At 43.1% G+C, this 26,868-nt stretch overlaps 2 protein-coding genes across 3 annotated transcripts in view; both read left to right on the top strand.

Moving 5' to 3' along the window:
- lepr (leptin receptor) overlaps nt 1–5,921 on the top strand; it is a 29,287-nt gene extending 23,366 nt beyond the window's left edge. For both annotated transcript variants that reach the window (XM_066692646.1, XM_066692645.1), the window contains 10 exons: nt 121–320; nt 675–823; nt 1,456–1,609; nt 2,012–2,094; nt 2,229–2,445; nt 2,892–3,092; nt 3,618–3,701; nt 3,787–3,892; nt 4,190–4,265; nt 4,571–5,921. In XM_066692646.1, the coding sequence (XP_066548743.1) occupies nt 121–320; nt 675–823; nt 1,456–1,609; nt 2,012–2,094; nt 2,229–2,445; nt 2,892–3,092; nt 3,618–3,701; nt 3,787–3,892; nt 4,190–4,265; nt 4,571–5,377 (2,077 nt within the window). In that variant the 3' untranslated portion in view covers nt 5,378–5,921. The remainder of the gene's footprint in view (nt 1–120; nt 321–674; nt 824–1,455; nt 1,610–2,011; nt 2,095–2,228; nt 2,446–2,891; nt 3,093–3,617; nt 3,702–3,786; nt 3,893–4,189; nt 4,266–4,570) is intronic.
- A 10,853-nt stretch (nt 5,922–16,774) lies between these two features.
- The window catches only part of pde4ba (phosphodiesterase 4B, cAMP-specific a), a 108,730-nt gene continuing 98,636 nt past the window's right edge, over nt 16,775–26,868 (top strand). Inside the window, exon 1 of the mRNA XM_066692648.1 lies at nt 16,775–17,654. The gene's annotated coding sequence lies outside the window, so the exon portion shown is untranslated. The remainder of the gene's footprint in view (nt 17,655–26,868) is intronic.

Here is a 26,868-nt window from a genome sequence, read left to right as displayed (position 1 = left end):
TGCAGAAGCAACACATAGTTTATAGATAAAGACATATAGTGGCTGGTACATGTTTTAATGCTTCTACAAAGCGTGTAACCGTGTTTACGATGTGGACGTTGAAGATGTGTGTGTTGAAAGGATCGGCCGCTCCTGCGCCGCCCTGGAGGCCGACTCGCGCTTCCCTCAGGCGGACGAGTGCCCGGCTTCGGGGCGCGGCTCCAACACCTGCACCTTCCAGCCCCTGTACATGTTGTTCTGCTACGCGATGTGGCTGGAGAACCAGCATGAGCTTGGCACGATGAAGTCCAACCTGACGTACGTCACGCCTATGGATGTGGGTGAGCAGCACAGACACTGTGTTTTGTCATGGTGTACGTTTGGCATGATGTTCTTGACGGTTCGTTGAGGAAAGGATAGTAGGAGCTGAATTAATTTCTCTGCTAGAGCCTGATTAATGGAGTTCAGAGCTAGTTCATTCAAGAAGCAATCCTGGTTATTGCCTGATTGTCTGTCCGCCACTGATACAAGCTTCTACTTTTTCTGACTGCTATGAATTTTAAGGTGATACATATATAAAAAAATCTGTATTTTGTACATGGAATGGTTCCAAAAACACAGTAGGAAATATGTCAACAGAGTGCACAGAGAGAATATAAAACAAACATCTTTTTATTGTGTATTTTGTGTCCTAGTAAAGCCGCACCCCCCATTCAACCTGGAGGCCGAGATCACGGCCCCCGACGGATATCTGAGCATCCGCTGGCAGAGGACTGAGCTGCCGGTCTATGATCTTCAGTTTAAGGTCCGCTATGCTGTAGATGGGACCCATGTGGAGTGGAAGGTGTGTTTTAGGATGTAACTTTCAATCAATCAATCAATCAATTTGTATTTAGTATAGCACATAAGAATTAAAGAAAGTGTCCAATCGAGAGGAGGCCATTCGCCCCATCGTGCTCGTTTGGTGTCCATTAATAACTAAGTGATCCAAGGATCCTATCCAGTCTGTTTTTGAATGTTCCCAAATTGTCTCTTCAGCCACATCGCTGGGGAGTTTGTTCAGATTGTGACGCCTCTCTGTGTGAAGAAGTGTCTCCTGTTTTCTGTCTTGAATGCCTTGAAGCCCAATTTCCATTTGTGTCCCCGGGTGCGTGTGTCCCTGCTGATCTGGAAAAGCTCCTCTGGTTTGAAGTGGTCGATGCCCTTCATGATTTTGAAGACTTGAATCAAGTCCCCACGTAGTCTCCTCTGTTCCAGGGTGAAAAGGTCTCTCCGAGTATGACTTTCCCTTCCCAGTGGGGAAAGAGTAGCCCCCTTGAAGATAAACAAATAAATAAACCATCAATAATTCAATAAAATAAACCATTAGGCACAGAGGAGAGAAAAACAAGAACTGCTGTAGGATGACAGATTGTTATAGGAGAAAATAAACCTCTGGGGGTCTGTGTGTGTGAATCGTCTCTCTCTCATTGGCAGTTCCTCGGCGGTGTGTACAATCAGTCGGCTGTGATCGCGGTGGCAGATCCATGTGTCGTATACGTGGTTCAGGTTTGCTGCGGCAGATTGGACGGACCCGGACACTGGAGCGTCTGGAGCAGCCCGGTCTACACTGCGGTTCACGACATTAGAGGTAAATCAGACACGGCCGACGGTCCTTCAGGGTCAGATTCGATCCTTCCTCAGTGAGTTACTGAGGCAGTTAAAGAAATACTGAGGGAGAAAAACACGTACACTAGAAGGAATGGGAAAGTCCCCTAGTTGACTAACTCTGCTCCAGACATGTGTCACTGTGAGTGGGAGTGTTAAAATGACATCACCCCTCTGAGATCTCAGGAGAGGGTTGTCCAACCTTGCTGGGGTGCCAGTGGTCTGAGTGCCTATCGCATACGAGACTCGTGTTTGGAAATATCCAGAGTGTTCTTTTGATTTCGACTTCAGTATTTATTTAATCCCAGTTAGGGGGTGCGCTGTTGTAAGTCTGTCTTTCAGTGGGCGGCTTGCAAGAGTTTAATTAATGTATTTTCTGATTCAGCGCCAGAATGGGGTCCTGATTTTTGGCGAGTTATCCAAGAGGATCCGGCAAAGAAACAGACCAGTGTCACTCTTCTCATGAAGGTAAAAACATTTGGATGAATCCGTTAGAAATGTATATGCATTCTCCTCCCTGACACTTACCCTTTGGTTTTGTCCTCTGATTGTCGTGTTGTGTAGTATGGATGTTTAACTCGTCCGTTTTCAATATCTTCTAGCCTTTGAGAAGGGAAGACCTCTTCTGTTCAGTGGAGGGTTTTCAAGTTCAGCATCAAACCTCCACGGGTTCGACGTGGTCCGAGCATCTCAATGTGACCACGGCGCATACATTCGTTTGGACCGAAGACCAGCACAGTGTGTCGGTGTTGGCCTTCAACTCACGCGGTGCTTCGGTGATGAACTACAATTTGACACTAGCGAGGCACGCAAGCAGAGGTAAACGCGATGATCTCTGGATATCCAACCTGGCGCTGTGATTGTCTACGAGTAAGTCAGGAGGTCACGATTAGGAATGTTTTCATATAAACTCATCAGGGCTTTTTGCAGCTAACGAGGGCTTTGTTTATGGAGTTTTTTTGTTTACAATGGATGCGAAAAAAAATTGTGTTCTAATTTGAATCCTCCATTAGACATATTTTCATTAACAGCTAATAGGTCTGATGGAGGAGTGGTTATTGTTCATAAAGGGAACCAGTCTTCCATTGTGCTGAAGAACATTCTTTCAGTTTAATTGATCTAAATGCCCTTCTTGTGCAAATTCAGCACAGTTCAGGTTTTTTCATTTCTGCAGGTCGTTTGCCGCAGTTTTCATCCTCATTGCGCTCGAGCGACTCCGCTATTGACCGCTCACGTGAATGAATCCGTCTCCCTGTCCCTCGCAGCTCGAGCGGTGCAGTCCTTCAGCGTGGCGCTCGTGAACAGCAGTTGCGCCGCCCTGTCGTGGTACTTCCTCCCGAACGTCTCCCTCCCGGAGTCTTTCATTATCGAGTGGAAACGGCGGCGCAGGGAGAGAGAGCAGAACTGGGCAAAGGCTGTGAAGTGGATCCGAGCACCCGTCAAAGCACGTGACTTTTACATATACGGTATGCCTTTGAGATCGTGTCTGGATTTAATTATGCAATAAAGCCACACCTGCCAGGCTTTGGGCATTGTTTCGGTCTCTTTTATCTTTTGCCAAAATATCCCATAATATCATAATGTAAATATTTTCCTGGGGAAGGTTAAGGAACTCCCTCTAGTGGCAGTGGATGGCATAGATCTAGTGCCCCTGGTTGCCAAAACTGGACTTGTTTCCATCTGATAAAAGGACTTTTCTGAACTCCATGTTTATATCTGTTTTAGTTATAGTAGACAGAGGAGTGATATTTGTTTTCTCTTTTAACAGTCTCTTATTATCCTACATACATTTTTATTCTTCTTCTCCACTGTGTGAATCGATCTGTAGCATATTGAATTGAATCGAACACTGCATCCACTGTAAACGCAATGAAGGTGGCAATGAGACACTGGAATCGAGACTTTTTTTGCTCTGCGCCAGTGTTTAACGCTGGGAATCGTGTTCCTTCTTTGTCAGACTATCGCTTCTCCTTTTCTCTCCTGTTTTCCAGACACTTTCTTTGCTTCCGAAGAGTACCAGTTCATTCTGTACCCCATATTCCTGGATGGGGCAGGAGAACCGATCTACAATAAAGGCAAGCCCTCAGTTCTCTCCGCTCTTTTTCGAAGCCCACCTGGACACCGATCGACTGACTTTCCGATTCACGCTTTCTCTTCCAGATGACAGGGGGCGGCCGCGGGGGGAACACGCCGCCTACGTCCTCCTGCTGATCATCGCGTTCCTGTCAATCGTCCTGTTCGTGACCCTGGCGATCTCTCAGCACCAGTGAGTGAACTAGACTTGTTTTGCGTGCTGCCTAATGGTTAACATGCATGTGATCTATACACCTGGAAGCATAGGAGAGATAATCACAACATTTTTATAAGCATTTCCAGAGCAACATTGATATTGTCTGTCATAGTAATGCATCCCTGGCGATCAATATGTAAGCGTGGGTGAAATTGTCCTAAGGGTCAATTAACCTATTCGTCAGTTTCATCTTGTCGAAAACGTGGAGGCAGATATTTAATATGTGTAAAAGCAGATAGAATTCTCTTACAAATGGTTATTTCAATTTCATAGAATGAAGAAACTGGTCTGGAAGGAAGTTCCCAATCCTAATAACTGCTCCTGGGCACAAGGAGTTGACTTCAAAAAAGTAAGTCATAATTCTGACACATACTTGCTTTTGTGTGCTTACAATAAAGTGCTGCCAAGTGCGTCTGACATTAGAGGTACAGATTATTCTAGCAGGGCCAAGTGACACTAGTCCAAAACCCAGTTCTCAGAGAGGTGGTACTTCCAAGTCTTGAGATGTACATTATATACCTTCATAAATGATTGGTAATACAGTACAGACTCACACGTAAAACAGATCGGTTCAGTCTCTGTGCTAAGACTTCCCGTCTAGAGTATGGATACATCTCTGAGAGCTGTAAATAACGCCCTGCTTTGCGGTTGTAGGCCGAGACCATCGAGAACCTGTTCAAGCACCCCGAGAGCCTGACCTCGTGTCCCCTCCTCCTGCAATCCGAGACGATCTCCGAGGCGGTGATCGTGGAGAATATGAAGCTCCCGGCGGGGAAGAAGCCGGCGTCTTTCTCCGAGGCGTCCCCATCTGCAGAGGAGGAATGCCCTCGTCCGGTCCACCAGAGCACCGCGGAGCCCGTGGTCCCCGAGCAGCCCCCCGCCACCAGCTCGGAGACCTCCGCCCAGTCCAGGATACAGTACGCCACGGTCCTGATCCCCGAGGAGCCGGTCCAGCGCTACCAGCAGCAGAAGAGCATCAGCAACTCCTCTGACGAGGGAAACTTCTCGGCAAACAACTCTGATATCTCCGGGTCTTTTCCCAGCAGCCTCTGGGAGGGTGACAATCCATCGGGCAAACACTCAACGCACGGAGATCCCAGGAACTCTTGCCCCTTCACGTCCTCAGAGGAGTTCTCCGAGGCCTCAGATCAGGATGATAACATTCTCGATGACACGGGTCCGGAGAGAGACCTCTACTACGTGGGCCTAGCTTCAAATGACGAGGAGGACGGGGAAGAGGAGGAAGAGGAACGATTCCTGAAAGAAGACGCTCAGATGCCCTATGGGGATCAGAGAGAAGAGCTTTTGCATGAATCCAATCCTTTATTGGGCTGCCACTCCATTCAGGATGTAAACAAGGACCACAAAGACACACCTGCAAAGAATATCCCTCTATATATGCCTCAGTTCCGAACAGTGTCCAGTAAAATTCAGCATCATCGAAAGCCTTCAGACATTTGAACTCGCGACAGATGATCGTCTTTGTTCTTTCATAAGAGGATACAATACATTGTGGGGACGCAGCTGCCAGAGAGCCGCTCAGATGAACGTAAAATACCTGTGGACTGGCTTTGTATCTTTTGCATACTGGAGATACCAGAAAACATTTCCTTGCGTCTGGTACTGTACTAGCACTGTCTACAAAATCGCGTGGCTTGAGTAGTGCCACGTCAGATCGTCGGGATGGGAGAGAGCATTTTTGTAACGAAACCCGAAAAGCCACCGCAGTTGCGATCCGGCGAAAGTGTATCGTGATGCTGTGATGAAGAGTGTTGTTTTCAGTCCACCTGAGCTGGTTTTGTGGCAGAGCTTTGTATGTTTTAAAAGCACATCTGGGACACTGTCTCCGAATGAAATGCAATGAGCCTAGTGTTATTTAATTAAGCATGACGTTCCTAGCTATGAGAAACTGTGATACAGTCGGTGGTGCAACTTACTTATCGACATTACCTTTATCGAAATGCCAAAACCAATGACTTTGTATGTTTCTGCTCTTCTCGGTGCCAATTGTAAGAGTGTATAGAAAGATTCCTCATATATTTTTGTGGTTTAAATAAAAGTATTTATTGACAGTTTCGTTGACTATGTTATGCTGGCAATACGTTTCAAACCGCTATTGGACTGTAGTATCTGACTCCGTCCTACGCAGCTTCTGTTTGTGTCGATTGTTTTATAACAGATGATTTACTTTGTCCTGCTGTTTGTGGTGTCGAAAATAGTTTATCTTTGTCTTCATGCAAACAAAGACCTCAGGAGGCAGTAAAGCAACATCGTTCTGTGATTGAAACAAGAAAAAACAAAAACGGCGGTGACTCACTAGGGAAACAAACAAACTAGCCTCGACGAAGTATGAAATTGTAAAAGCTATTCCTTCGGTGGTTTGCAGAGCAGAACAAATGCGGCTTCTTTTATTGATTTGAAGATGGCAGCACTTGTACATTGAATAGAAGGCAAAACAAGACAGTGAAGGTATTCAAAGGAAAGATTAGCTGAACCTTAATGCTCTGCGACGGCAAAACGATTGGCGTTGTGTTCTCTTTTGTGTGTAATCTATACATTGAATGGACTTTCTTCATATCTGTCTGTAAGCCGAATGCTATAGTGTAGTGCAAAAGGAAAGGGGGGGGGCAGGAAATTCTAATTATTAAATATGTTTTTCCCCTCTCCATTTTTCAAACAACAGTGCCATCTTGTGGGAGCTTTTCAAAACTAGAAAAGCTTCACTACCAACACTGGGGAGGGTCTGTTTGTGTTCTGACAAGATGCACCTTTCAACATTAATATTGACCATTTCTGAATCACAAACAGACTCAAATAGCTTTTTTTTTTTACGTACTTGCGTAAAAATATCCATTATACTGTTCTCTTTGGTTGTAAACCATCATGTTAGTTTTAATTCTACTATTTCATTCATCTCAGTTATTTTTTTTAAGAATTTAATCCACCAATGCAGAAACACAACAGAACTCGTCCATAATGCTCCCAGCAGGCGACACTGTGTTTCAGTCTTACTCTCTCTGGCTTGACTTTGGTTAATGAAGAGAGTATTAAATTAAACCGGCTACACTGAACACAATCCCTCATCCTAATAGAGTTTCATCGGCAATGTTTGCGGAGAAATGATGCTCTCTTATAAGGAACCGACACCAAATCGTCCATCTTCTGATAATCAACCCTCTACCAGCCGATGCAACGCCTTGTAATCTAGTTGCGCTGGGCTGCTTACGATAATAAATACATACAAAATGAAATAGTACTGGAATCTGGAGGTTTAATACAAAATAATAATAAATAAATCTAGTAATCTGTCGCAACTGCTTTTCTGAAAGTCGTCCTCATTCAATTTGACTTTGTATTTGTCACTTTTTTTAATTATTATTCTAGTAGATCACAATCGGTTGTCTTCTGCCGGGCCTAAGATTTGATGCGTTTATTTATTAACAAATTTACTTTTGAATGCATGCAACAGTCTCTGGACATCCCTGCCGGGCATTCTGTGCTCTGGGTTTGTGTTGCTGTCAATAAGATGATGTATAAACCACTGAGCAGTCTCCAGTCCATGGCTATAGGCTGTGACACCTGTCATCTCTGGACGCTGATGCGACACACATTAACTGACACTAATTAGCACCGCGGCGCAGGAACAGTGTTAAATTAGCGGATTAGGCAAGCCCAACCACGGTGCGCTAGGAGACTTTCACCTCCCAGGGGATGAGGGCTGCTGAGATATGAACTGCATGAGACAGAAAGGGTTCATATGGACAGAAATAGACCGTTTTCTGCCCACGGTTCTGTCTTCTCCGGTCTAGGTGTTCACTTGTAGCCGCAGAGGAAAACAGAAGGCCGGGATCTCACCGCTGGCGGACGGTTGTTATTCAGGGAGGCCGTGTCTCTGGGGTTTGGGCAGTGTGTCGCTTTTTGGAGGTTGGCGGAAAGTGATCATTGTTTACAGGGCCAGACCTTCAGCTATTGTTATTAGTTGTATTTATTTATAAGCATGAAAAGTTGACTGTTTTCTGCTAATGCCTCTTGTTATCTGCAAGGCCATCCTATTGATGTTCAGGATCTTAATTTCCTTAATCTTAACAAGTATAGCTCCCGCCCGACAGGAGAGAATAAATAAGCCGAAGTCGCCGGAGATCTGTATCTGTGCCGTTCAGAGTAGACTGTCTGCTCTGGGGATTGGTTTTAGTTGTTTATGCAGGTCAGCCCAGATAAAATGCATTACTCTCTACTCTCTGGGAACTTACCTCAGTCCAGAGCTTCTACATCATCTTTTGGCTCGCATCAAAACATCCAAACATCAAGACACACGGTCCTCAGGGATGCAAGGGTCGTTCAATCGCTTCGTTTGGGAATATCTCAGCAGTGAGTGGTTTTATTAGGGCCACATTTGAACACGCGTGGTGGAAGCCAGCTCGGATCATTGTAAAACCACAGAGAAGTAAAGGAAAGTGAGATCATGGTCAATTACAAAGCGGTGTGGTAAACCATGATACAGTAGCATAGAAAACCACGCCAAAGCAAATTACATGTGTGGTAAAACCATCAGAAAAATTTGCTAAATGTATATTTACTGTGGTAAGCTTTTATTAGGGGTTTTATTAAGCAGTTTCTTTGCTGTAGTTATAGGTCTAACTTGGGCTGTACAGGGGCTTGTTACTTCTTTAATGTTGTCTTTAATACCTGGATGATATTTTCCGATCCCAAGGCAACAATGTACGCCAGGATAGATACATTGTTTTTTGTTGGTCAGATTTACAACATATATATTTATAAACCTATACTGCTATTATATTGTCAAATCCCATAAGGATGCTTGAGTTACAACTACTCTAAACAGACTTGTGATCCATGGAGCCGCACAGGCTTTGGATGCCATCCAGATGTTGAGCCAGGAGGAGGTATCTCGGTCTCGGTATCAGCGTCCCCTCTGGAGAGACTAAAACAGCGTGTTAAGACAAATAAACTGCATGGCTTTCCACCCACATCTGCACTGCCTGGGTCTGAGCCAAGATCTGCTCCTCAAAGCCACCAGACATAGAAATGGCAAGCTCTGAAACAGGAGAAGGTCAGTTTAAGCACACGGGCTTGCTCTGTAGAGAGACAAAGCGCAGTCTAGTGCTGGGATTGAGGTTATCCCCGGACAGAAGGAGTTGAATGCTTAGATTCTTCTCTGTATAATGATTGTTGGGGGCTGTGTATGCCAAATATAATCTTTCAGGTGCTTTCAAGCTTTGCCAGATCCCTTTCGAGTATCTAGAATTCGCCTCGGATTAAAGATTCTGCTTAATTAGTAAAGAAATCATATTACAGATAGGACTCCTTCCAGTTCGACTTGGATTAATGCCCCGAACCTGACCTCCAAAACACACCTGGGGCACCGACAAGCTCAGATGCTTTTCTCATTTCAAATCTCGTCTCTGTTCCACCGAGGGCTTCTCTGAACTTCCCAGCCTGATGGTTCTTCCATCAATAGTTAATGTCTTTCACAGCCAGAGGAGGGAAGTCAGAAGGAGGTTTATTATATATATATATATATATATATATATATATATATATATATCTTCTCTAATGACCTGAGCCTGGAAGAGAGAGAGACCTGCTCTTGTGTAAATGGTTGTTATGCAACGCAGTCCTGCTGTACGTGTTGTGTTTTCTTGGAGTGGAGGGTTGATTAATACTCTGTGAGGTGATTGACAAGACTTTGTGTGGATTAATCCACTTGGTGGGGTAAAATAAAGACAACAGCTTCCCCAAATAAGTAAATAAGTACATTTTGTGAGTAAAGACATTACACAGAATGATTGATAATCTCATTTTAGCTTCAGAAACCTTAAAAAAGTCACTCTTTTGTTTCCTTAATTACTAAATTAAATTAATAAAGACCATCACTGCTGCATTGCTATAATCTTCACTATTACAGACCCAGACACAGTCCTCATGGTGAAACAAGCACAAACGGGAGCCCTGTGTTTGCCTGAAGATGTATACATTATTAAAATGATATTAAGCCTCCAGAAGGATGTTCTCTCCTCCTGTCATGGCTGACAAGAGCCCACAACTCACCAGGCAAGGTCAGGTGCCATCAATTGCTTTTAAACAAACCGAGACACCGAATTAATGTAAAATACCTTGATTGTATCAAGACTGGAGCTGCTGACAGAAAAACTGTGATATATTTTTTAAACGCGAGTGAAAAAGGTCTGTTGATGGAAGGAAAGGTCGAGCAGAGAGGATATTACATCCTTGGATTTTTATTGCACTCACAGGAGGATTGTGTGATTCTACACAGGATGTTGAGAACAAACAAGTGCAGAAAAGTGTGTCACCAGTGGTAATATTGTTTATGAAACGCTAAAAATACAGGTACTTCACATGATCCATTTTTCGTTCAAGTTGATGTTTACACAACTCCATACGGTGCTATCAATAATTATAAATAATACTTCGAGGCACAAATGATCCTCCCCGAGTGCGGCGAATAACGGAAAGTGCCTCTACATCTCAAGTGGGAAACTGCAGTTTGGCAGCGTGTGTTAATGAATCCTGATTGAGCAATTACAGCCGGCAAATGGGAGCAGGGCTGCAGGATCCGAAATCTTTGTGTAAATGCTGAATTGTTCCTCAAACCCACTCATTATCCAACTCACTTCCTTTTGATCATCATCCCTCTGATTTATATGACTGGATTTATTCTTGTGACAGCAGAGACCTCCAGAGCTGCAGTTTAACGTCTGTGCCGAGTGACAGATGGCCATCCCTAATCTCTCCTCATCCCTCCTTTGCTGATAAAGAATTAAGGATCTTCACTTTCACGGCTGATTTTTAAACAGATTCGCAAAGTGTCTCATTATAGCAGCTTAGAGAAGTTGTTTAAAAACCCATTTCGGTTCGTTTCACCGAGCCCTGGTCTGATGCGTGCCAGGCCGGCGAGATCCTCTTCTGTCCCTGCGCTACCCCCTCAACGTCGCTGACACGAGCCAGGACAATAGCCTGCGTCACGTCTGTGAATAATAACATGTCTTACTTCGCTGATTTACGTGACTAAGTCCTGCGTTGCTTGAGTAGCGTCCCCCAGCAAATTAGCAGCACCAGTCCTTGCTGTTTGTTTGCAAATCTCACATCTTCCATCTGAGGAAAATCTCTTTAACAACAAATGTGAACGAGTTTGTTGTGCAAATAATTTGCTTGAGAGGTTAGTCATCTTCGGTACCGGTGATGTCACACACACGGCTCCATACGTAGGAACAGTTTCTTCGCTGAGTGGAATTACAGTATACTCAGAAAGGGACTCTTCCTCATGTAATTGAAAGTGTTATTGACTAACACCATTCCCATGAATTCTGTACGCGAAATAAACACTGCTAGGCATGGCGTATGGATGGTGATATACATTAGAACAAAGTGTCCAATCAAGAGGAGGCCATTCGCCCCATTGTGCTCGTTTGGTGTCCATTAATAACTAAGTGATCCAAGGATCCTATCCAGTCTGTTTTTGAATGTTCCCAAGTTGTCGCTTCAACCACATCACATGCCTTTCATGATTTTGAAGACATGAATCAAGTCCCCACATAGTCTCCTCTGTTCCAGGGTGCAAAGGTTCAGTTCCCTCAGTCTCTCAGAGTAATACACTTCAGCATCGTCTCCATACCATATCTGCGACTGCCCGACCCGAGGCCAGCGCTACCCTGCCGTGGAGCGCAGTCATAGCCAAGCAAGCTGGAAAAGCAGATGGATCTGAGAGCCGGCATAATGAGAGACGTCGGGGGAGATATACCTTTTGATCTGACTGGATATAAGCCATATTGTCTTTAGCACAGGCCAGTTATCCTATTTTTTTTTTACAATGCGTTTGTGATTCAGCTTTTGCTTGAGAAAGCCCTGTACATTGTTCAAAATAATTCAATGCATAATCTTTATGGGGACGCCTGTTATCTGTGCATTGCCTTACCTCACCCTGAACCTTCAGATATTTGGATTTTAAGGTAAAGCAGTAATTAATCACATAAGGCTTTGGAAATTGGCCCGATCGTGTCCTTATCCCTCACCGTGATACAGTTTGCTTTGCCAAGGCAGTGGCATTTGAAATGTGGTCTAGTCTGACTAAAGCTGTCCATGTTTTCCTTGTTTACAGCACACCTGGTGAGAAAGCAGTCTCCTGGTAGAGCATCAGGCACAGCCGAGGAGTCACGCCGATCGGTAGTGTGCATGCGTCACGGTCCCGGTGAGAAATAACTCGGTTCCTCTTATCTCTGAGGTAAAAATGACTTCCCTGAATTTCCAATAGGTGCAAAAACACAGTATCTGTTGATGATCTGAATCTGTTTGTGATGTCATAGCAGAGAAACAGAACCTTCTACAGCTAACAAAAATGTATCCCCAAATTCAGAATTTATTATTATTATGTGCAATTCCTCCTGTCCTGACATCAGTCTCGGGATAGTGGCAGATACATCAACTATGTGTAGTTGAAGCAGCGGCGGCCCGCCATTAGGGGCCAGTGAGGCCGGGGCCCACTTAGAAAAAAAGTTAAAATAAATATATAAAACAACGTGCTTTTACATTGTAAACTTTATAAACCGAAGATATTCTTGTATGTATACACAAGGCACATGGGCACATCATTTACAATTGATTGTGTTTTTCATTTTTATTATTTTATTTTAAATAGTTTTTTTAATACTGCATATCAGTACTGCGTACCGTGATGTCATCTCCACTCAGAGACCACTACCCTTTAAATATGTTTTTTCATGCACTGTATCAACTGGGGTGCAAATATACATCATGTTACACATGTTCATAGGTCTTTTCGTGTATTTTTAGATCATAAACCCACTGGCCGCCACTGAGCTGAAACAACATCAACGTCAGTGTTTGCGGTTTGAATCTGTAAATAAACCCAACTCGGGAAGTTTTGTTATCAGTGTGAAATCCTGAAACACACCAGCCATCTCCACGGAGAGCACAAACAAGATGCAAAACTAAATATTTAAACCCAACCTTCACAGGCGACTCGATTTTAATTTGAACAGCACATTAAATATTGTAGGAGTGTTTTCCAAAATTAAATATATATCATGATAAAATAATGATGATTTGACTATCTTGTAGTTACATAAACAAATACTGTACAATATATTAAGAATAGTCAATATATTGCCACCAAGTTTTAGGTACTGATATTCAGGAAGGTAAATATGATATCAGACGTAAATGGGTCTTAAATACTTTTTAATTTGTGTGCCTGGACTTTGGGTGAACTGCAAACATTTGATGTGATAAGCATCGACTAGCTTTTGTGATAAGCCTGTGCAATATTACCTTCACAACGAGAGAGAGGTGACTCAAAACAGAGAATGGATCAGATTTCCTGGCGCATGTTTTTCCCCTTTCCTTTGTTCTCTTAATTTGATTCTACCCTTTTCTGTGAGTAAATCGTTGTAGAGGACTAGGCTGCAACAGGTCAAGCTGGTTTAGAAACATTACAAATACATGATTTCCTGCAGCGAATAGAAATTGTACTCCAGCTTGAGAACGGCATGTTTTAAATAATTGCACACCAATTAATGAACTAGCTACCCTGTACTGTCTTGCCACTGGCTCTTTGAACATGTTACCAGTCTCATCAATTGATCTAGTTGCTCGGTGCGATCGTAATTAATTACATGAAATGAATCTATGTAGGTGAATACCAGACATATAATTACCATAATGGATTCGACCATTATGTATCCAGACCAGACTGAACATTTACCTGCCGTTCCCCGCCAGGGCATCGTTTATTAAGCAAGGAATTAGCCATAACTTCAGGTTGAGGGAAACCCCATTAATGTGAAGAATAGCACACAGCCGGGGTCAATTAAATACTGGAATTGTTCCTTTCAGTATTGCTATCAGCAAGAACAAAGAAAGCAGTGCTTCACAGACTGGGAATGCAACTCCGGACACTGGGGTGAAATGAGACTCCCAGTTTGAGTTGAGAGGGACAGAATGTTTTTTAAATGACGCCCAACTGCAACGACTGTGAAGTACCATATGTTACACACCTGAAACCCAACGTCCCAATAGAGAAAATATTGCAAAAAACATCAAATATCCACTTAAAAATGTGACATATCATCCCCTTCCCCTTGTTCATACAATAAATGAGCTTTGTGTAATACTAGGCAGTTGTTGGTCACCGGTGCTTGCAACAAGGCCAATAAGGAATGGATCTGATGTCTTAATTATTGGCGCTGCTTTGCTTCGTGTGAAGGAGAAGTATGGACAGTGCAGAACAAGAGACGCCGTTAATTGGCTCGGTGTCTTTGGGGTTATGGGGAAGAGATGTGCAACTGCTGAAGGTGAAGAGAGAGAAGAGTGGAAGAAAAGCACAGGACCAAGAACGGAGACCTCGTTCACCGTCTGTCTGAAAGAAGGCTCTGGCTTATTTTTAAGAACATGTAACTGAAAAAAAATGGTTGTTTTAATGCACTGCTAGCTTGCCTGTCTTACTCTTGATATGGTTTCTATATCCTGCTGTTGCGGGTTTTCACACAACAGGAGACGGGGATAAAACCATCCTGGATTAAACACGAGCAATACGACAGATCATTTAATCGACTGCTGAGCTCAGTAGAGGACAGGGGGCGATTCAGTCTCCCTTTTTAAAGTGTTAGATGTGAATGGGAAACATTATCTGGTTTGATTACACAGAACACGTTTAGAGTCCTGGCAATTACTTTCCTATGAGATGCCAATTAATTACACCGCTATTAATCAACTCCTATGCTCCTAGTCAATGTGTTTCCTCTCCCATCTCTTCCTCCTTCTCCTTCTCCTTCTCTTGGAGCTAACAGCAGTACAGAAGCAGCCCGCAGCCAATCATAAAGTTACACAGCTGTATTAAACGTCCGACTGGGTGTGTTCCCCCAGATCTGTTTACTTTCACTCTCGAAGATCGTTATCTACGACAGGATGCCAAGTCTGCCTAGGATTTGTCTCGTGGGCATGGTTCCTCTTTTTGGGAGGCCCTGTTTAGCCATTTGCGGTGGCTATGACGTGCAGAATGGTGACAGTTTAAAGGTTGCCAGTTGCAAAATGCAAATATGACAAAAATAAAGCATGCATCTTCCAACAAAATGGACACACAGTACAAAACAAACATAATCTATAGCAACCCATCAGTCTCATACACAGAAAAGAACAGACATGGTCAATATTGACCCTTCAATCTCCTTCTCCTTCCTGGCACCTTCACCAGCACGAGAAAATCTTACCACACGCAACCAAATTGTACTGGGATGTCCAAAGAAAATGGATGTCAAATTAAATGCAGAAAGAACGAGAGGCATATATTTTGACTGGGTGAAAATGCATTGCAGGAAGATTGAAATAAGAATGCGAAAACAACGTGTTACTGAGGGTACAAAGGCAATAACAGAATGAAAATACTTTTGTTACAATTTCCACAGAGGATGGAGAGAAACAAATAGATTGACCCGGCAGGCAGCTTTGAAAATGGAGGTCAAGTCAGCGGCGAAGGCTAAGCGCATACACAGCCATTAACCTCTCGTTATCTTTTATATAACAGTCGTTATTGAAAGTAATGTAACCATAAACCATTCCAGTTTCAATTCAGATGACGTCACAATAGCCACTACCAGGTGAGTTGCTGTTTTAGATAACCGACCAAGGCTAAACACATTTAAAGGGGACCTATCACAGTCCTTAAAATGATTGGTTCAGCGATCAATTACTTAATAGAACCCTTATATTGAACTAATAATTTCCTTTTCATTATAAGAAACGGTAGAGGGTTTAAGTATAGAATTGTAGAAAGAACTTGAAAGAACCAACTATTTTATTACACAATTTAAAAAGTAAAATCTAAGCAGATTGTTACTTCAATTAAGTAATTGAGAGCTCGGCTGGAATAAAAACCAGCAGGGTAGGTGCTCCTCCAGGACCAGGTTTGTGAACCACTGCTTTAATAACTTTTAAATCTTAACACTTTAATTAGAACCAAGACTACTGTATATACCCCAAAGGAGAGCTCTTCGGTGTTTGGGGAAGTGACGTTTCAACTCTTACCGTAAAGCAGAGAAGACAACATCTGTACCAGAGCACAGGATTTGTCTTTCCTGCAGCAGCTCGGCTTAAAATAATCTTCAGTGGAAGTGCTGTGGCGTCCTACTACATGTGCAAAACAACATGTACATTATTCATGGGACTTCAACAAAGGCTGTGATTAGGTGTCTTTGGATGAACGTTAGATAGAGAAAAGATAAACCAATTATTTTTTCCACTCACACGTTTTGTACAGAGAATGACATATGGGGCTATTTGAATAGTGGGATACTCTCGCTCTTGACAGTAGACATGCATATCATTTCTGTTGCAACCAAAGTGTTTGCCTGCCACACTGGCAGGCAGTGGGAAGGGTTTTCTCTGAATTGCAGCTGGCATAAGATGAAGGAATCACAGGGCATGACAGGGTTGATGGGCATTAATGGTATACATTAACAACAACAACAAAAATCCTTTATTTTTTCTATTAGGGTTTGTGATACAAATTGTGATCTGGAGCACCCAGTCTGGGTTTCAAGGTGGTGTGACCAAATGTGTTGAGAAGCAACCACTGTAGCTCTTACACATACTGAGTGCAATGTGTGTGTGTGTGTTGAGTGTTTATACAAAAATATTTATGCAAAATATTCCACTGTTTTAAACGCATTCTTTACAAACCAGATTTCTAAATGCACGGAACCCCCCACTCTCTGCCCCATGACTTGTCAACTGATGATTTATTGATACCTCTTCAGACTTGGCTGCCTTGTAAATGTATTGAGTATTTAATATAAAGCCTTCGTCAAAAATTGAAGGCTGTGTGACGCGGTCTTTTCCATTGGTCAATCCTTTATCACCAGAACAAAAAAAAAAAAAAAAAAAGCAAAGCAGTCTCCTACAGCACGCCAGACGATGAATAAAACGAATCAAACTGGAGCTGGAGACTCACTGCGCTGAGCCGTGGACCCCCAGCCCGTCTCCCCTCCTAGAAAACAGCAAGACAATAAGAGTGGAGGAGGCGAGAGGACAGAGTGAGGAGAGCACTTGCACCAGCGCCCGGGATCAAGTCTCCGCATCTATACCCAGCGACCGCAACGTTGTAGCAACAGAGCCCCGCAACATTGTAGCAACAGAGCCCCGCAACATTGTAGCAACAGAGCCCCGCAACATTGTAGCAACAGAGCCCCGCAACATTGTAGCAACAGAGCCCCGCAACATTGTAGCAACAGAGCCCCGCAACGTTGTAGCAACAGAGCCCCGCAACGTTGTAGCTCCGTGGCCGTGCTCTCCGGGGCAGATCTCGCACGGGTTACGAGCAGCGGTCTTGGAGGCGGAGGCAGATCATGAACTCTCGCCCAACTCGGCTGCTGGCGGGAGGCGTGCGGAGGGGACGCAACTTCTTCTCTCCGGCGGGCGGCTGCGGGGCTGATCGCGGGGACTGTGGGCAGTAGAGCCGGGCGCCGCCGTCGCTGGAGCCCGACCGAGCTCAGCCTCCTCCAGCTGCACGATTGATGCTGGTCCACTGGTGGCGCTTCACAGGACCGGGGACAGGAGGACACACACACAGTGGATACGACAATAGCAGCTTTGTGTCTCGGTACACTTTGGCAGCTCTTTTTGGCCCCGGGGTTGCAATCACGCATGTGCGCCGCGTGTGAGGGAGCCGGCTCTGGGACAGGAGCAGGTAAGCGGGGTTCATGTTGTATAACGTGCCGTGTCGTCTAGTGCCGGATCGTAGTTGAAAAAGAGACGGAACAATGGTGGGGTTCCTGGAGCGCAGATTCCCGCAGGTCTGCGCAGATCTGCGGGATCGCGGCGCTCCCATTGGTGGAGCCGGACGAGCGCGACCCAAACAATGGGACCATAGTCACGACAGCAGCAGCATCGCCGTGGATATTGTGTAGCTGGAGTTGGAGGTGAAATACTCCGGCTTTACTACTGTGTGCTGGGGTCTGGGGTCTGTGTAGTTTGGCCAGGGGTGCGTTTGCTAGGATCAGTGTCTGAGAAGAAGAGCCACCAAAAAGGGAGGAAGTTTCGCTTCTCTGTATTTTCGTAATTGAAAAGAAATAAATACATGAATTAAACTTCTGTTTCTTCCCACTGGCAGGCACTAAGATAGCGGTAGTGTTTATTAATCATGATTATTTCACTTTCGGTGTATGCTTTCTTTATATTCCCAAATACACATTTCCTGATTTTGAAAACCCATTTTCTACCTTTGCAGGGTCTGTTATAAAAATAATCAACATTTCTCATAATTTTGTAGGTATTTTATACACTGTTGTTGGATTGGGGTGATGGGTCACACGAATCCCACTAAAAGGAGCATCAACAACACGATGGCTCATCTTCCATTAAACAATCGATGGATGTATTATTTCAGACCTGTCAGGTTACTCCGAAATGATGTTTTTTATGTTTTGTGAGTGGTGCTAATATATACCTGGTCGGCTGCCAAGCGAGAAGATGAGCAACGGAGGTCTGGGCTGAAGTGAAAACAGTGTGTGGGGGGGATATTCAGATCGATATCTGGCACATCACCCAGCTAATTTTGATAGAGGCCAAGGTCAGACTATCCATTTATACCAGCAGGGCGTCAATGGCATAGAAATATTTGAATAGCCAGAGATAAGCCAAGCTACATGAAGTTCTTGCAACCTCAGGAGTTACGCCACCTTAATCTAATCTAGACTCATACGTGTAAACAGACCGCCATATTGAAACTGGATTGAGTCACCGTCTGCTTTTGACATATCAGAATAAGTTACTTTATAATATTCAAACCTTGGATCCAGACAAGCACAAGCTGCCCCAACCTGCTCATAAAGGACCTGCTTTTGTCAAGTGCTATTGACGAGGTCTCCGAGGTTTGAAAACGCCAATTAGGAAGCTGTTCCTGGACTGTCTGGCTTTTCCAGACGAGGCCAAAGAAGCCCTGATCAAATGATCCCGTCTGTTGTTCCCCAGCTTGACATCTCTGTAGCTTCTGATGCCGTCAGAGGTCCCAAATCCTGCATTTAGACTTAGATTTTGATGTGAAATCTGCAATACATAGTGCACTCTTAAAAGGTGAGGAAGCACTACTCTTCAGCGAGTTCTGTTAAATATTTTAAATGTGTACTCGCTTCACCTCCCCGAACCCCAGACCTTTGCATCACCACAGAAAAGCACATGTAATGGAGAGAATACATTTTGCAAGTAAGTTACTGGGCTATGATTGTGCTCTCCTTGGACTGTCTCAGTTTAGATACTGGTCCTCCTTGATAACTCTCTTTCATTTTAGTCTGTTTATAAGCTTGCAGGCAATTTACAGTTTGAAAACATTGAAGTGCACGCTTGCATTTTAACAACAATGCATGCATTGCAAAGTTATTTAGTGCTGAGAATTACAAGCACAATGCACGTTGCTAACCGCTCTGACAGCATGGCGTGGGATGTAATTGTTTTTGTTTTAAATAGTGTAGGGCTTAATCATATTCCAGTGTTAAGCCCTTCTCTTCTGTAAATGTTTTTGGATGTGCATTGGATTACATGTTCTCGAAACCGGCCACACTGAAGTCTTGATCCTCACATGGCGCCTGTTGCATGTTCTGTACATGTTCTCATATATATGAAATCCTTCAGGCATATGCTTTACCAGTTTATGAGTCAGTTCGCTCTATACTTGCCTGTAAGATCACGAACGCTGAATCATTGTTGGATGCATTCAGAAACAAAACCATGCCAGACAAATTGTTTTCATCAACAGGCATATGCATATAGCTTAATTTAGTGGACTACATAGTCTGACATTCATCCTGGACAAAGCGTCTGTTGAGTATTCATAGACTTGCTCCAGAATTTTCCATCGGTAAAACGTACCGTGTTTTTTTCAGATTCCACGACTGAGTCAGCCTTGGTAATTGACAGTCTCTGTCTTTCTGAAAGCCTTTTATAAGAAATTATATATATTTCCGCCTTCCAAGCATGGTCATTTTTTTTTATTGCTTCCTCTCATGATTCATTCCCGGCATACCTGTTCTTGGGTCGCCTGTAGTGCAAAGGCCTTGAGGGTCAGGTTGTGTGAATAGGCTGCCCTCTGGTTTGTGTTACTTAACACACGTAACAATGTATACACTGCTATACATCCATTAGAGGCGATGGCTGAGATGATTGGACAGCTGAAAAGACAGTCTTTTATTTTCCAGGGTTGCAGAATCTGAAAGACTTAATTCTTCTGGAAGATTTTGAGGACCAAGGTGGGGATTGGTGAAGTTTCTTCCTTCAGTGCAGGGTGGGATTTGGATATTAACTTTACTTTGTATTGTACAGATGTTTTGGGTTAACCTTTCATCTCCTATCGCTGTATGATACATTTGTGCCTTCAGTGGACTAGTTTTGATGCTCTAAATCTGCCATCTTCTCAGCTTCCTGCTCCTACACAAGGGAAGACCTTGTCAGCCGTAAAGGTTGACATTTTCTGTCCCAGACAATATCCCTACCGTTGTGCATCGCTTGTAGTGCACTGCAGGGCAAGATAATTGGTTACACTTACCACCTCTGCTCCAGCACATTTATAAAGGTTGAGAGTGATATGTGAACAAGGCTGGCCTTTTTACTGTACTGGGAAGAAAATCTAATTAGGAGGATTTTGCAGAGAATGTCTTCTGTTTTTTTTTTTCCCCTTCTTGTCAGCGCCGAGTCGTTTTATTGCAGAACCTGGTCCATTTCAAAACTGCTGTTCCCCGGGTTTCTTTGATAGATAAACTCGGTAACAGGATTACTTCGCAATCTGGAAACTATCTGTGCTCATGAGATGAGACTTTTGGCCTTTATCAGGCGAAGACTGCAGGGGCCGTGCCAAATGGCCTTAAAGGAATTAAGCCCTTTTAACCAAACAAGGAACTGACAAGAAACGGGGAACTGCGGCATGCATGTCTTCCTTCATGTCTTAAAAGCAGCAGAACTGTGTCTTTTCCTCTGGCCCATCAAATAGGATGTTTGTTTAGAAAGAGCAGCCATGCTATTTATGAATTTCATAGTTTCATTTCAAAATGTGTGGCTTTGTATAAAAGTATGCACTTATGCTCGAGACCCAAGAATCGTGGAAAAACATTCCCTTATGTGGCTGTTCTATAATAGGTAAGGTATGTAATGTTTGGGCAGCTATCTGAATAAGTCTGCTCCTTAGATATCAATGCTTAGTTTTACAGTCCAATAATAGGAACAAGCCATTGATCAATGATCTTGTCTCTTCCAGCAACCTCAATTCAGAAAGCTTTGTCCGTTATTCACTTGTGGAAGTAAGGCGAAATGCAGCATAGATGTTTGGTTTGGGGTGTGCAGGCTGAAGTCAAAATTGTCTGGGGAAATCGGAAGAGAAACAACATGTTTGGACCCCCCCTAAAATTTAAAATAAGTTGAAGATTGAAACGCAATCTATATACGATTAAGATTAAAAGGCTTCTTGAGAAAGGTTAGAATGAAACAATGCTGGTGCCGCACATTTTATACGGCACGTAAATGTGGATTATTTATCCCACACCACACGTTTTTTTCTACTCTGTGCTCTTCATTAGCAGCTATCAAATAACACCTCATTATCCAAATTTAACAGCTCTCCGAATCAACAGCAATTGGATTTTAATTTACATCTGAGACACGTGTCTGACAGAACCACGGAGGTTTGCAACGCACGGTGTGGCATGCCGTTTTTTTTCCTCCTTCTTTCTTGGTTTCAGCTAAATGAAAAAAATAGCAACAACAACACAACAGGAGGGGACTGTTAAACTGGCAGTTGCTTTAGGGATGAAATAAACATTAACGAACATGACTCTGTACAGGTTAGTAATTTTCCGTGCTGGACGTGGTAAACACTTGCTGTGTGCTAACCTCACGTTGAACGGCTTCTAGGAGATACCTGGCGTACTGATTGATTTGGGGAAATTCTTCGTGGGCTGCTAATTCACTCCACTGCCTGCATTTTAACTCCCCACCTCCCAGACTCCTGTGCGGTGTAGGATAAGCGATGTGCCCACAGCTCTCACAGAATCCTCCTCTAACCCTCTCCCACCCGTCTGCAGGTTATTTATTGTCCGCACACCGGTGTCTGATTGCATGGCGGACTGTGCCAGCTGATGCTTCGTTTCCTTTACTCTGAGAGCCTGCAGGCCCCCCAGCCCGGGCAGGGTGATGGTCCCGGTAGGGGTTGAAGCTCAGACTCGCTGCTGTCCTCACTTTTGTTCATCATGTATAGGTGCTCCGACGCGTTTACATCTCGGTATGGAAATGTGGCAAATGAGGGTTTAACCCGAAGGGCCTGAATGCAAAGACATCCTACAGGCCTGGCAGTAGCCCACAGCTCAATCCAGACCCACTCACTCCCTCTACAAGAGAGGGACATGCCTGTCACACGGAAATAAACAGAAAAAGGCACCGATGTGACGTTTATAGTAAAATCATTCCACGTGCTCCACTTTAAAAGACAGTCTCCTCATGATGTAGGTAAGTGGTTCACAGCTCTGGTCCCTGGAGAGCCTTCAAGTTGCCTTTAAGGTTTGTAGGTGTCCTCGTTCAGTGGCTGAAGCTCCTGTTCATTGGGATTGATGAAGCCAATAATCACTTCATTAAGTGATTTCAGAACTTCGTCCACAAACGAAAGGCTCTGTGATTCCTGGACCGCGACTGGACACTTACAATTCTGTAGCACAACTGTTGGCCTGAAACACATTTCTAGGCTTTAAAACGCAAAACAAAACAATAAACCAACAAACTGAAAAAACGAGGGTTGGGCGGATAGATTTAGCCTTGTCCTGAAAGCTCAGATGAAAGCTATGATTAGGTTAAAGATGCAAGCCTGAAATCATGAAATGCCAACTACTCCAAAACTAAATAAAATCAGCCTACTTATGAGGGGAATACGATTATACATTCATGATTTCATTCAGTATTTTGGAACTCGATGGGTGTGAATATTTTTTTTAATTCTGCTCGATTCTTCCAGTGTATTTTTGAAGGCAGTATTTCCGTAGCTCCAGTCTTTTCTTTTCATTATATATGTGCAGCAGACTGATCCAAAATAATCCCCAAATTCCCGAGCTTCTTATTATGCAGTAAGTTTTTTACATTTAGCAAATGTTTCTGTTTTAATCGCAGAGGATTTGTTCACACTTTGGGATCAGACGTTGACTGACATGAAAACTCGTTCCTCGTCGTACAGTTGCATCCCAGACTGGATTGCGTTTATGGGGTTTAATCTGTGATTTGTGAAGCGTGGCGTGCTTTTTCATGTGCCCCTTCCTCCCCGTTTGTGTAACTGAGTCTTTGCAGAAGAGGAGCTGGAGACATTGCCAAGAAGGACTGCTCCATTTCTAACAATGCTGTTGAGATCACGAGGATGACCACGGTGGCGACTGAGGTGCAAGCTGGGAGTAACACCGGCTGTTTTAAACACGAGCGTAGCACAGACAGGTCATTATTCACGACCTCATGCCCCGGCTGATATGGGAAAAGGATCTGTATTTGTTCTCCTGCAGAAAATGAGAGACCCAGAGATTCTCCTTTTCTTGAAAACTCAGCATAGTCTGTATGTATCGTTTCGACTCAAGTCTTATCTGACTGAGCAGATGAAAACCTTTGAAAAATAACACAATTCAAGACGCTGGGATTCTAGATATGGAAATTGTGTGGTCTGCTGTTTAAAGTGTTGATGGTTTGGTATTAATTTCATAGATGTGCAAATTGGACAGAGATGTTTGATGCCATTGATGTCTTCTAAAGAGTTTGACAGACTTCTGATATTAAACTTCTAAAAGAGTGCTGATATTTCACATGCACGACTGTCTGTAGGATCAGTAACGAATGGAAAATTCCCCTGCGAGAAATACGATACTGTGTGTGTATGTATATATATATATATATAAAAACAATATATTTCTTCTTCCACAGTGTTTCATTATATTCAGTTGCTATTTTGTTCAGTCAAAGGAAATCACCAGCTATTCAGTTGCAGCTGTAATCAAAAGAAAAGCGCTTAGTTAGTACAGATTGTTTGCTTAATTTTTTTGGGCAAGATACTGTTCATTCATTTGTCCAGTTGTTATCCAGATGTGCTTCCCTGCAGTGATAGCGTAACATGCATGTTTATCACACACAAAGAGTCCCACAGACATTACAAAAAACCGGTACGTTTTTTGTGCTTGGCTTCAGACTTACAAATGATAACCCAGTGATTATCGTTATGACAAATCAAAATATGTGGACATAGAGATAATTAGTGTAATTTATATTTACTCAATTGTGGTTTATTGCCTTTTTTATTGTTCTTGTCATAAATAATAAATGCAGACACACTTATCATTTACTTACCATTGGGGAAGGTAAAGAAAAAGTCAACACTTAAATGACACGACAATAAAATTAGATGATGCTGGAAAAAAATCAGGTTAGGATAATAAACGAGGGAATGGTTGGTAGTGCTGTAATAATAACACCCAAATACAATCCCTTTGAAATGAATAGTGAAAAGAACTGGCAGAGTGTAAATTAAAATAGCTTGACAGCCTTCTTGGCTTTTGGCCTAACTGTCAAAACAGACTTCTTACCATCCCCCAGAGATCTCCAAAACGCATATATTAGACGAACGGTAAAGGAGAAGAAAATCGCGCGTATCGTATTGTCATTATCTCTGATTGCGCGCCATTCTTGTTTCCCGTTCCAGACGCCATTGACATTTATGCCGAGTATGCATTCCTGAAGATGTAAGTTTAGCTAAATGAAAGTAAATCGATATGAAGTTAAATTCAGCTTCTTGTCTCGGCGTTTGTGTTTATTGTGGTTATTAACGAGGTGGGCTCGTCTGAAAAACCACCGATCCCAAGCGGCGCCCGGCACTACTCCCAACCCCGTGGCATGACATTTCGCATCGATTTTTGAATACTGTAACGCAGAAGTGATCGATTTAATTTCACGCCGACGGATTCGTTTTCAAACGGGCAGATAATCGATGGCACTGATTTGAGCAGGACTCTTGGTTTGGTTTTGTGTTGGTAAACAAAAGTGATGGATGAAAATGTCATCTTTTGATAGATAGATGGGTTGGCTTAGACGACTAAACAAATACCCCCAGCAGTGCTGATTGATTTTCCTTTTGCTGTTGCCTGGCTGTGCTTAATGGTGTTGTGACCTCCAGTCTGAGAGAAACACGCACGGTGAACTTTCTGCGTTGGGGGTCGTTCAAGGGTTTATTCAGCAGATTAGGAAAATCGTCTCTCTGCATAATTTAAGATGTGTTCAAGTTGGGGGCAAAATTTGTGTTTTGTGAAAGACGTTTGAGATGCTTGATCGTTAATTCTGAGCAGAAGGACCTCTCCAAAAACCCGGAGAATGGAGCACTCTTCAATTATTTATATAGATGACCGAAAAGCAAATATTTTCAACACAATTATAGTTTTCCTGTCTGTCTTTGCTGAACAGCGAGGTGATTGTCTTGAATGTGCTTTGCAAGTCTTAGCACTTGCTGTAAATCTTTCCGCTCGGTTCTTTTGTGTCGTTTCACATCCACATTGATAATTGCCTCCCCGGACGACGGTGGACGATTTGCATAACAATGCTTCGGGACTTGTTTGAGGAAGTTTCTTAAATCATTGTAACTCAGTCTTGTGTCTGTAATGAAATGGGCCTAAGAATTGTAACAAGAGCACTGTCCTGCTGTATTAGATTTTAATAATACAACAAATATACCAACACATTTTTAATGAAGAATATAATCTGACAAGCAGGTGGAAAAGGATAGTGAGCGGTGTAGAACAAATTTAAGAGATCGTTGTGAGGAAGATGGCTCATTTCAGACTTAGTTGCTGAGTTAGGTTGTTTAAGGATGTGTTTATGGTAAAGTGTAAAACATTTTCCCTTAAAAAAAAAAAAAAAAAAAGGAAACGGTGATTTTTCTTGGCTGGTGAGCGACAGCATTTATAAAACCACTGCCTATGAGATGGTGGCCACTCGGGAATAAGACTTCAGACCTGTGTTCTCAGTCACAACACGTTTGTGCATGCAATCTTATTTATTGTCGATCCCTGTGGTGGTCCAGGGCTTTAGAGCTCGGCTTGTTCTTGCTCGAGTGTTTGTACTACCAGAGAAAAGGCTTTGGGGTTCAAGGTCCTTCACTTCGAGGTTTCATAAAGAAAAAAACCATAATGCACATGTTATTAATCGCCCAATGCCCAATCAGTGTGTATGACTGTTACCTTGTTATCAAAGCCAGAGGTTTAGGAGGCTTTTCCCAGAAGACAGTCTTGTTTTACACCATGTAATTGTAAATATTTCAGAGCTATGATATTGAATCGGAGTGGCTGCTCTGGGTTTTCAATCTGTGTGGATGTGTTAAATATGAGGATAAATTCATAATTGCTGTATATGTTACACAATTGTCACATGCGATCACAGTCTATACTTATCGCCTCTTTGACAACCCATTTCCAAAGGGTTCAGGCAGAAATGTCTCGCTGACAATCATAAAACCACAAAGCGTCCCTCAGAGGTTCAACTGCTGTCCCTGTATAACTACCAACTGGTGTGTGTTCTCGTATATTATTTATATCACTTGTTTATTTAAATCCCACGTCCCATTATCACAGCATTATAATGCAGTTCACTTGTTTCTGAAGTTGTACAGAACAAGCATGAAGGGATTAGGGGGCTATACATTATATGTGGCTATGCAGCTAACAAACAAATCAGAGTGATATGAGTTGATGTGCAGTTATTTCGGGGAGTCTGTGTTTCTCCAGTCAATATCATTTGAATATGGTTTTACCTCGGGCTCTGTGAACTGTTTTAAAATAATTAAATCAGGAATTACCGGACAAATTAATGAGTTTATCGTTTTGTTTTTCGTTTGCGTTGGAACAGGATATGTA

Source organism: Amia ocellicauda, chromosome 19, assembly GCF_036373705.1.
Source record: "Amia ocellicauda isolate fAmiCal2 chromosome 19, fAmiCal2.hap1, whole genome shotgun sequence".
NCBI classification, from domain to species: Eukaryota; Metazoa; Chordata; class Actinopteri; order Amiiformes; family Amiidae; genus Amia; species Amia ocellicauda.
Note: the sequence above shows the minus strand (reverse complement) of the source record. Positions and strands in the feature narration are given on the sequence as shown.